The following is an 11,661-nucleotide window of genomic DNA, read 5'->3' as shown; positions in this document are numbered from 1 at the left end:
AAGTAACTGACCCAACGGTCACCCAGTGAGCAGTGTGGCTCAGTAGGAATTTGAACTGTTGTCTCTCCAGGCCCCATCCAGCACTCTGCCCACCAAACTGGCTGACATCTGTAGTCTCCCTGTATGTGCATTTTGTATGTTTATATTTGTGCTCTCCCTCTCACAACAATCCTATGAAATATTATTTATTTACAGATCTGGAAGTGACATTGAAATGGTGATTGACCTCATGATACATGTACAGCAGAAAGAGAGCTAAATTTCCAAATCAGGTTGCTTATCTCGCATCCAAGAAAACAGCCACAGGCTTTGGCAAATGGTTATTTGTTTGGCCATCTGTAAATATTTGTGCTTGTCTGTTCTGCTTTTGTCTTTTATCAGGACTTTTGTCAGGTCCTGCTTGCAGGCTTCCCATGGGCATCTGGGTGGCCGCTGTGAGAAAAGGATGCTGGACTAGATGGGTCACTGGCCTGATCCAGCAGGGCTCTTCTCATGTTCTTGTTTTTTGAAACCAGACAGTGCTCCCAACCTCACCATGAGGTGATTTGATGGTGTCATATCAGGGGGCAGCCAGCAGGGAGCATTTCACTACCACCACTCTCGTCCCGCCTTTATTTAAAAAAACACAAAACACTAACAATCTGATGCTCCCAGACGAAGCAGCAGTTATTGAGGAAGGAAAACTCTCCCACCAGGAAAGCAGGTCCTTCTCTCATTCACACATAGAGAACATCACATTCCAGAGGGTGAATAAAGAATAAACAGCATTAGGGATCTTGCCCTTCCCAAGGGTAAATATCCTAAAAATGTAATTTGCATTCTTTAGGATTTCATAGGATGATTACTTTTCTGCAGAATTAATCTTGAGGAGGGCGACTTTTCCCAAACTCAGAAATAACACGACTACCCACAAATATACAAACCAACGCTGAAGCAACAGAAACACTGTAATTACTTTATTTTTAAAGTATAAAAATAGACTTATAGGGCAAATCCACATTTAACTTATAATGGTCTGAAATGCAACTGGTGGCTGTATAAAATAAATACATGAAAGGGAAAAGAATTACCTGATTTTTATTTTTTTTTGCCAAGGCAAGGGTGAAGATATAATGCACATAGAAATAACGAACTGTTATAGAACTGTGAAGTATCATGAAGAGATGTAATTGTGAAGAGGAATAAAAATGAAAGAGAATCAGCTGTTCAGTGTGGAATCTGACCATACCAGTAAGGTAATACAGCCCTTGGCTAGTGTAGGTCAGAAGATAAAAGGACTTATTGGACAGAGGTCTCATGTTTTCCAGCTACATCGCTATACTGCAGTGGGCAGCAACCTCCAGCCCGTGGTCTTAATTAGGCCTATGAGGCTATTTTCCAAGTCAAGCCCACCTGCCCCACATATATGACATCAGTGTAGGACAGATAAAGATGTGGCAGCAAGGAACAATCAGGAGTCATAAAATGCACTCCCAATTTTAGGGTTTCTGTTTGGGGCCTTCGAAATTTGGTGCCACTCAGAGCTCCCGAGTGGAGCCAATCCTTGACAAAAACCGTGTTTGAAATCAGCACCAGTCAACAGTGACTTCAAGCACCACTTGCATTGGCTGGGAAGTCAAGCTGTGCTGCAAAGGAAAAGTGGGTCACCTCAGGTGACTGACAAGTGGGTGGGCTAAGGATCTGGCCCACCAGGTTGAAAAGGTCCCCCATTCCTGCTGTGTTAGCTTTAGAGTATATGCCACTGATATTCAGAAGGACTGTAAGCTGACTGTAATGTGTATTTCCAGATTGTTTACCATCAACTCAGGTACCAAAGGTTTCCTTCACTAACAGACAATGCAGACTCACATATAGGTAAGGGCCTAGGGTGCTGTCTATCCCTAATACTGTCTCTGTCAGCTCACTTGCAAGAACTCAAGTTCAGGACTTTATTCCTCCACACAAACCCACGTCCCAAAGATATACAAGATTGAAAAGCAGTTTTTAAACGGGGTGAGAGACAGATAGGAGGTGTATGCTGGAGGCAGTTGCCCCCTTTTCCGTTTCCTCTCCCTTCCCCAAGAACTTCTGCTGCCATCTTCTTGGTTGAGTGGGAAGAGATGCGTATCATCTACACACCACTCTGCCTGCTACTGGATAGATTAAATGTGTGTTGCAGAATGTTAAAGAGCACTTGGACAGAAGTTCCATGAGGAAGAAAAAAAAGTCGGATAGCTGCTTCCTGACAGCACTGCAGAGCCTTATTAGTGTTTCTCATGTGGGGTCTCGGCTAACATATCCTGTAGGGATACAATAAAATTTGAGGGCAGAAGAGCAAAGTCTTCCAAGGTAGGTGTGGCTTCATACACTGCATAGTGGATGCTTTTGACCATATCCTCTTGCTCTTTCCTCTCCACCTCTTTGTGCCCTCTTTCCCATTCACTTCCTTCTTTGGCTATAATTTTTCAGTGCCTCCAGCTCTTTCTCCATGAGGTGAGACTCTGCAGCTGCCTCAGAGAGCTACAAACAGAAAGTAGAAATGGCAATGAAATAAATTCATTTTCCCATGTTGTTTTACTGCTGATAACACTTAAATATTTGGTTTGTTTCTCTCTCAACAGGTGGATTTCAAACTTCACATCCTGAAGGAATTCCTTCAACATCAGGTTTTCTACCATTAACTTGTATCTATCACAAATGATTCTGGGACTTGTTCTGGGGCACATTCTCAGTTTAATGCCCAACACTGGCCAGGCCTGTTGGGCCTAGCTGTCACTTCATTCACTAAAAGCATCCATTCAACTGCATTTAAGATTCCTTATATATTGGTATATTCCAGGGGGAATCAATAATATTGGAAAAGCTCTTTTCTGGGCAGCCATGCTACCACCCCTATCTTCTCATAAAGCAGATATGGGGAACCTTTGGCCCTCCAGATGTTGCTGAACTACAACTCCTATTATCCCTGGCCAATGGCCACAGTTGCTGGGGTTGATGGAAGCTGAAAGGCCAAAAGTTCCTCACACCTGTCATAAAGGAACCCAGGACTCTCAGGATCCAATCTGAAAGTCATTGCTGTACTTGTTCAGGAGGACATATTGGGATCACTCACCAATCAATGTGACCCAGCCAACTTACAGGTAGAATTTCTCCAAAGCACCATGGAATGAAACCATAATTTTGAGTGATGTTTAGGAGAGTGGGTGGTGATCTAAGCATTTCAGGGGCTCAGCAAGTAAGCTGAGATCTACTATTTTGGACCCTGGTTTGAATCCCATGAGACATGAGCCCGCTATGTGATCTCCATCTCGCCACTCATATATTCCCAGTTTTGTATTAGGAAGACAAAATAATGCAGATTTTAAAGACTTCTCAATGGAAAGTGGTGATTCACCCCATTCTCACCATATCCAACAAAAGGTCCACTTTCAGCTGTAGGAGATTGTTCTCTTCCTCCAGCTGCTGGTTCCGTTTACGAAGGCGCTTTACCTCCCTGGAGTCCAGAGTGTCCCCTAACGATTCTAGATGAGAGAAAGAGGCTGGCGCTAGAATCACCCTGCACTTCCAGAGAAGCACCAGAAACTACACAACAAGGATGATCAGGGGACTGGAAACAAAGCCCTATGAGGAGAGACTGAAAGAAATGGGCATGTTTAACCTTGAGCAAAGAAGACTCGGAGGAGATATGATAGCGCTCTTCAAGGACTTGAAAAGTTGTCGCACAGAGGAGGGTCAGGATCTCTTCTCAATCATGCCAGAGTGCAGGACGTGAAATAACGGGCTCGAGTTATAGGAAGCCAGATTTCAGCTGAACATCAGGAAAAACTTCCTAACTGTTAGAGCAATAAAACAATGGAACCAACTACCTAGGGAGGTGGTGGAATCTCCAACACCTGTCAGGTATGCTTTAAATTGGATTCTTGCACTGAGCAGGGGGTTAGGCTCTTTGGCATTATAGGCCCCTTCCAACTCTACTATTCTATCATTCTACACAACTGTGGCCCTCTGGCAGCTCTGCCAATGTGCAGACATCTTGGTGTATGTTAAGAAACCATATGAAATGTCTGACCCAGGAAGAATGAGTGTCAGTAGCTTTGTGACAATGAATGACCAGTGGTGAAACAGGATACCCCCCAAGCTAGTGGCAGCACCTAGGCAGACCCAAATTAAAATACTAATGCCACTCTGTCCTGACACAAGCCCAGACACCAGAACTAACATCAGTACTGCCACTACCTGTGAGGGCACATCTGGGAAGGGGCTGAGGGGGAAGCCCCTCAACCTCCATGAATACACACCCATTTGCGAAGGTTCTGGACACAGACATATGGGGTAAGCCCACTTCCCCAAGCTGAATCAGGATACTGAGTCAGCTGGCATGGGGATATTGTTAGACTAGGGCTGCATCCTCTGAGGAACTGGGCAGGGCTGTTAAGACCCTGGCAAGGACTCCTTGTGCATTATGGCCAACAATGTTAATGTTCTCTCTCACCTGTTATCCACTGGCCGTTATCAAACTTCAGGCTCTGTCCAGTAAGAGTCATGACAGGAGTGCCATAATCCAGGCCTAGCTCAATCTCCCTGGTCGATCTGTCCAGCTAAAGAGGCAAGCAGATTTAATATTTCATTGTCATTCTCTCTAACTTCCTTTCATTTTCTGAATGTTATAAACACTTGTTCAGAATATGTCAAAATCAATAATTCCAGAGAGTAAAAAAATCATTCTTGAGCAGCTAATTTAATCAACCTACCAACAAATATGATTTCACACTTCTCAGAAAACATACTGCTTCTTGAATACTTAAAACTTGCTAAATGCTCTAAACAGATACAAAGAGATCAAGCACCACCATCCCAGCACTGATACCCCCAGCACACTGAATCATGCTAAGCCTAACTTCTAGATCAGGAATCACATAAGGGCAGAAAAAGTGTAAAATTTGTTATTGGATATAGAATTCAACACCTGAACCTTTTTTTGTAAAAGCAAGTTTTTAGTTCTTATTTCTATGAAAACAGAATTGAAAGCTTATAGACAATGTTTGATGATGCCTGCAAAGCAGTGGGCTCTGTAGCTTTTCTATAGTCATGTCACACTCCAATGATCTGTATAACTTTTTGATTTTCCCAGTGACCATTAGAATGAATTATGCAAAAATATGTAAATATATGCTGTTACTAGTAAGAAGTTTCTCATAATTATCACACGTTTAAATTATATTACTATATTATATTGTATTTATACTATATTGGACCAGGACCTGGGAAACCAGAGTTCAAATCCCCACTCGGCCATGAAGCTCACTGGGTAATCTTGGACCAGTCACTGTCTCTCAGCCTAACCTACCTTAATGGGTTGTTGCGAGGATAAAATCAGGAAGGTACAGGCTGTGGCTCTCACCTCTTGCTTGTGCCTTTTCCTTCTGCAGGTAAGCCTTGAAAGCTACTCAACAATATTGGTGGCAACCAATGCTAGGCAATGGCTTATGAGAGTAGTACAGGGGGGATAGACAGGCAGTGTAACAAAGATGTATGGTGTGTTTTCTAAGGAAGCTTCAACAGGAATCCTTAAAAATTAAAGAATAGGTAACAATACAAAGGCTTATAATTATGAGTCAGGCTTTCCACTCAGAAAAAATCAGAGTAAGGATCTGAAAGGGGAAGAATTATAGCATCACCTTTTTCCTTCGAATAAGAAATATATGTGTTATTCTTTCTCTGCCTAGGTGTTGGTCCTCACTTATAAAATAGGAGTATTAATTGGTTGCCTGCAACCAAGTATTTGTGCAGCTGATGCATGTTTGAATTTGATATTAGAATCCTTGGGATTGTTTGTATCCAATGCTAGTCCTACTCAGAATAGACCCACTGAAGTTAATAGATATTACTAACTTAAGTCATTAATTTCAGTGGGTCTACTCAGAGTATAACTTGGATATAACCCATGATCTATAGTAACCGTGGACTTGTATAGGCAACATACTACACTCTATGATACATCAGACATGCAGCAAATACTTGTGACTGGCTCCACCTCTCTGAACAGCCATTTTGTGACTTGCTTCATCCTTCCAAGCCAACATTTTGTGACTTGCTGCAGCTTGGGACCCAATACTCTTTTTTGTTGTTTTTAGAATTAGATCCCAGAATCCTGTTCTAGATACCAGAACTCACCGAGTGCAAGTTGGAAAGTGAGGCTGATTTCCTGGGTGGGGTTTTCTTTGGACTAAATGTGTTTCCAAAAAGTGGCATGGCTTCTTCACCTAAAAGCTTGTCACCCTTGCTCTGGTTACCTGAAATAAGGGGGAAGTAAAAGAAGCAAATATCATCACCTCATATCCCCATCACTGTTCAATTAGCACAACAGTAGGAGCTTAACAATATGTATCCTGAGAGTTAGTGCTGTTTGGCCTACATGGAAATGGACTGCCTTCAAGTCGATCCTGACTTATGGTGACCCCATGAATAGGGTTTTCATGGTAAGCGGTATTCAGAGGTGGTTTACCATTGCCTTACTCTGAGGCTGAGAGGCAGTGACTAGCCCAAGGTCACCCAGTGAGCTTCATGGCTGTGTGGGGATTCGAATCCAGGTCGTACTCCAACACTCTAACCACTACGCCACACTGTCTCTCTAGTGTCATCAAAATCATTAAGTTGGCAACTCATTTTTCAGAATCAAATTTCTAGTTCTTATGGATTTGGAGAACAAACAAAACATTTTCAGCTCCCCCTCTCTAACATTGGTTTTAAAAGCAAGTAATATATATTTTTAAACGTACTAAGTGTTTAGTGTGGAAATGCCATGCCCCATTCACTGATATTTTGGGAGCAGGGGTCCACACAATATTGTCATCCATTTGTAACCCTTCCTTTATTCCCACCACAAAAAATTGGGGGGGGGGCAGAACATTAACATGATCTCCACAGGTGGCATGGACTTTAGCACTAATCTACATAATTCCTTCCTCAAAATGATCTCAGAACCAAGATCAAACAATCAAATCAACTGTTGTATCTTCTGCTTCACAAATCAGGCGTGGAATTTACCTGCATAATGAGCATGATCAAGCACAATATCTTAAATCTTAAAAAAGATATGTAAAGATCTTATGTGAGAGAACACTTCCAGGCTATGCCTAAAATAGCTAAAATCCACTAGGTATGATGAGTGTATAAATGCTTCACTTTCCAGATAGAACACTGATATTCATCCCACACCTCTTACACACACACCACTTTCACCAGAGGTACAATATGCAGATTTTCAAGAGGTGCAACTCATCACTGCATCTCCGTATTAGGGAAAGTTATGCCGGTTGAATTTCTGCCTGAAATGCAGCTTTTTTAATTTTAACAATCTCTCGGGCTGGTAGGTGGCAATCTTAGCTACACCTCAAATGCCAGGACCCCAATGAGTGCCTTCTGCACCAAACAAAATCCTGACTTGTTATGGTGGGAACCTGATATTCTGAACCCACTGCTTGGGATGACGGTGGATCAAGTTAACGCACAGTGAACAAGTCAGCGAGGAAGAGCCGGACTAGTTGCCTTCCTAAATCAGCCAAGTGGCTAATCCCGAACACCTCCCATCCCAAACCCCTCATTCACACAACGCACCTCGATACCCCCGTTATATCCTCGGACACTAATCTGCGCAGACGCACTTTTTCGAACTCTGCGACTTGCGGTCGCTGAGGAACGCGTGAGTTACCGGGCGCAGCGGACAGTACCACCTCAGGAAAGGAACAGAGAATTCTACAAGACTGAGAAAGAGACAATCGATACATACGTATTTTATACTAAATAGGTACCATGATACCGTTTTCTAAGAGCTCAAAATTGATAAAATAGCTTATATTTGGAGAAAGTTTATGAGTTTATAACCAGATATCAGAGAATGAACCCCTTCTCTTGACTTGTAATGGTTGTACCCCAAACCGCCATGAAGGGAGGAGCGAAGGGAAGCCTGGGAGGTAGGAGCGTACAATTGTTTAAAATGTGGGGGGAGAAGAGAGTTTTGGTCCAGATTTTTTTATTACTTTAGTAATGTTGTTCCCAAGTGACAGAGTTCGTGTTTAAATCACTCGCCACCACACGTAGATTTTAGCCAATCATAGCCAGCAGCTAATGCTCTGAGAGATGTTTAAATATCGAAGAAATAAATGGTTTGCTCCGAGTAGTTGCCACGGTGACAGAAGGACGCCCAGTTAGAGGATAACTTGGTGTACTCCGGATGAGGATAGCAGAGAGCGTCCCGGCGTGATTTGAGCGTTGACATCAGCGGGGCAAGTAACGCTTCTGATGCTGACCCTTATAGGGCGACCATAGACTGAGGCCACTGATTAGGGTTCCACAACCCATGTTATCTCCCCGTTGCTCATAAGCGCCTCTGTCTCTGCGAAGCAGAATGCAACTTTCCAGAGTAAATTTACATTTAACAGACCTCTAGCGGGTCGCTCATCATCAGGCTTCTTTTTCTGCAATCTTGTGCCCATTTACCTGGAAATATGTCCTATTGAATTTAGTGGGATGTAACAACAACAGACATCTATTGGTTGTTGCAGTTATATTTTTATTTTATATGTTACTCTAAACTTTATTCATAAGAATCCTGGATCATAATCGATGCATCTCCACATTATATTGGTTGTATTTCAAATGTTGAATGACTGTAGGCTGCCTATTTAGAAATAACAGACATATTTAATACCTTTCCACTTGGGGCCCATCCATACCTCTTTCTAATCTGCAATCTAACCCCCTTGCGTATCCATTAATTCACCGGCGTCCATATGACGTTCCCTGACATTAAAGACTTTCTCTAAAAAAAATCTGCACTTCCCATACTCTGCTATAAACTGATTATTATTTCTGTCCCGATTATTAACCTCCTGTAGTGAGGACGTCTTGCCCTGCCTTTTTGCATTATGGGCGGCTCACAGGGGTAGGTCCCACCTTCTGTCCATCCTCCTCCTTTCTTACAGGTCATTCCTGCTTCCGGTACTGAACTGGTGTACTTCCTCCGTCTGCCTTCCATAGCTGTATTGCATTGCTTTAAAAAGAAAAAGTATTTTGTGATCAAACATAAAATTGAATGTTTAATAAATAATATTTCCACATAAAAGCTATTTTGTGATATTATGCGAACAAGTCATTGAAAACATGGAATGCACCTCTGTATTAGTAAATTTTAAGTAGTATATACTATGTTATATGTAACACCCTAGACAAGGGTATTTTATTTAAAAATGTTTCAATACCATTTGTTATTATAATAAATAATAATTCTCGCCTTTTGCAGTTGAAGGAATTTCTGTTTATACACAAATCTGCGCGTGCATGTTAATAAAAAAAATGTTTTTGCGCTCTTTCAGAAAAGCGTGCAAAAAGCAAACTACCGTTATGGACCAGTAAAGGGGTGGACTTAGGGGCATGATAGAATGTAAAAGCAAATTAGACCAAAAAAAAAAAAAACAACAGAAATGTATGGATGCTTGAAAATCAGGGTTTAACAAATAAATCCAACCACAAACAGGACATGGTATGGATCTTTTTTTTTTTTTACAATAATTTTTATTCAAATTTTCATAAAACATAGAAAACAAAATCATAAAACATTCAAAGGCAAAAAACAAAACAAAACAAAAATGATTAAACAAAAAAAAATAAAATGTTGACTTCCCATTTGTCACATATCAAATCAGTTATAGGTCTACAATATATAACAATCCTGTCTCTTAAATCATATTATAAAATCACTTTCCTCCAGTAGTTATCTTAATTAATCATCAAATCTCATAAACATTACTTTATTCTTTCCACAAAAAGTCAAAGAGAGGTTTCAATTCTTTAAGAAATATATCTATCAATTTTTCTCCAAATAAACATGTCAATTAATCCATCTCGTTAATAATTATAATAATCTTATTGTCATAACCATAGTCCAAATAAACATTTCGATTAATCCATCTCATCAGAATCTGTTAGGTCCAATAATTTCAATAGCCATTATTCCATTATCCCTATTAGTTCCATCTTCCATCTTCAATAGTCCTGTTAAGTCCAGTAATTTCAGTGTCCAATCTTCCATTATCAGTATTCCATAATAATCTTGCTGTTGTAGCCATAGTCATATAATAAGAGTCTGATGGGAATTTCCTCTATCCCAAATATTTTCTTGCCATCCATTCTGAATAAGTTGCTGAAATACTGTTGTAAAGTCATATCTGTGTTCTTCTTTTTTACAAAATGCACTGGCTCATCTCTTAAGAGTTTTTCCATTGTCACATGGCTGCAGTTAATTCCATAGATTTTCTCTATATCAAGCTCCATCACATCATTCCAGTCCAGAAGATTATCCAAGCCATTGATAACTTTATCTCTAATATCTTCATTAATTTCTTCAGAGATAACGTTAAATTCCAAACAGTAGATTTTATTTCTAAAATCCATAAACTCCAGATCTTTTTCCAATTCCACATTTGTTCCAATCTCCAGGGCTTGTATCTTCCCTTTATTTTTTCTTTTCTCATCTCTGATCTCATTCTCCTCTCTCACAGGATCCCCTATTTCTTTAAGCTCCTGCGTCATTTTGCTCAGTTCAATTTTCAGCTCCTTACTACCCTGTCGCAGGGTTTGTTTCGTTATCTCAATCTCATCCATTATTTTCTGAAACATAGTTACTTCCAGATTCTCAGCCACTTTCTTGATTGCCATTTTTAAAACCACGAAAACAAAGCAAAACAAAAATAAAGAAGAACCACTTCTTATTTCAGCAACAATTGGGTTAATATTCCAGGCTTGATGACATCACAGTATAAACAGAGCAACCTGCCTTATCTCTCTATGTTCAAGAATGCAAAACAAATTTAGTTCCCAGCATCAAAACAGTTAGTGGCGTCGTGAAGAAGCAGATTCGTCAAAATAAAATAGACCAAAAAGAGAATAGTCCCAGACAATATAATATTCCTCGGAATAGAAATCAGGAATAGAAATCCCTCTTCTGTTTATTATCTTTAGAATGCACTTCCAGGACAGCTTTTTGCGACAGAAACAGAGATAAGCTGTTAATTTCGTGAATAACAGAGAAGAGTTATAGCTCACCCAGAAGTTTTCCAAAGCCGATCAATCTGACAAATCTCCTTTTGTTGCAACAATTTAAACCAAGTAAAAAAAATAATAGAAAGAAGGGTGCTTGCCTGTTAGTCCGTTCTCTCTTTAAAGAAAAGATAAACGTATCGCTTATACAGATAGAGCTTGTTCAGAAGTCCGTCCGGCATTGTTGGCTGGACCTTATCTCATAAATTAATGAAATCCAGTCCTCCCAACAAAAACAGGCTTTTGAGGTTGATCTCTACGTTTCTCCCTGCCCGGGAGAAATTTCATCAGTCAAAAAAAAAAAATGTTCTGACTGATTTATATCTGAATAAGCTTCTTTTGAGGCGGGAGCCCGTCCCAAAAGCAGGCACAAGCGAAGTCACCCTTCCCGGAAGTCAGGACATGGTATGGATCTTGAGGCCATCAACCAAATATAGAAAATGTGGATTTTGAGGTTAGGTATGGATGGGCCCTTGGTCTGGCTTATGGTCCAAAGGCCTTTGGGAACAGAAGCATGCTCAGATCTTATAGGACTGGAGAATCCAATAACCACTCATGGAGTCGACATCTTCCAGCCAGGTTAGT

The 11,661-nt window shown here is 40.7% G+C and overlaps 2 protein-coding genes across 5 annotated transcripts in view; one reads left to right on the top strand and one right to left on the bottom strand.

Annotated features, from left to right (window-relative positions):
• Nucleotides 1-948: 948 nt before the first annotated feature.
• On the bottom strand, nucleotides 949-7,890 carry CBY1 (chibby 1, beta catenin antagonist). The gene is made up of 5 exons (XM_061639143.1): nucleotides 7,597-7,890; nucleotides 6,154-6,272; nucleotides 4,472-4,577; nucleotides 3,385-3,500; nucleotides 949-2,499 (listed from the first exon to the last, which is right to left on the bottom strand). The coding sequence occupies exons 2-5, from the start codon at nucleotides 6,229-6,231 to the stop codon at nucleotides 2,419-2,421; spliced, it is 381 nt and encodes a 126-aa protein (XP_061495127.1). The 5' UTR covers nucleotides 6,232-6,272; nucleotides 7,597-7,890; the 3' UTR covers nucleotides 949-2,418.
• The window catches only part of FAM227A (family with sequence similarity 227 member A), a 38,288-nt gene continuing 34,293 nt past the window's right edge, over nucleotides 7,667-11,661 (top strand). For 2 of the 4 annotated variants that reach the window (XM_061639140.1, XM_061639137.1), the window contains exon 1: nucleotides 7,667-7,786. The gene's annotated coding sequence lies outside the window, so the exon portion shown is untranslated. Of the gene's footprint in view, nucleotides 7,787-8,174; nucleotides 8,265-11,661 lie in introns of those variants that run through there. The other 2 variants (XM_061639139.1, XM_061639136.1) reach the window with 1 other exon arrangement.

The sequence above is a fragment of the Rhineura floridana genome, chromosome 8, assembly GCF_030035675.1.
Source record: "Rhineura floridana isolate rRhiFlo1 chromosome 8, rRhiFlo1.hap2, whole genome shotgun sequence".
Classification (NCBI taxonomy): Eukaryota; Metazoa; Chordata; class Lepidosauria; order Squamata; family Rhineuridae; genus Rhineura; species Rhineura floridana.
This window is presented reverse-complemented; position numbering and strand designations above follow the sequence as displayed.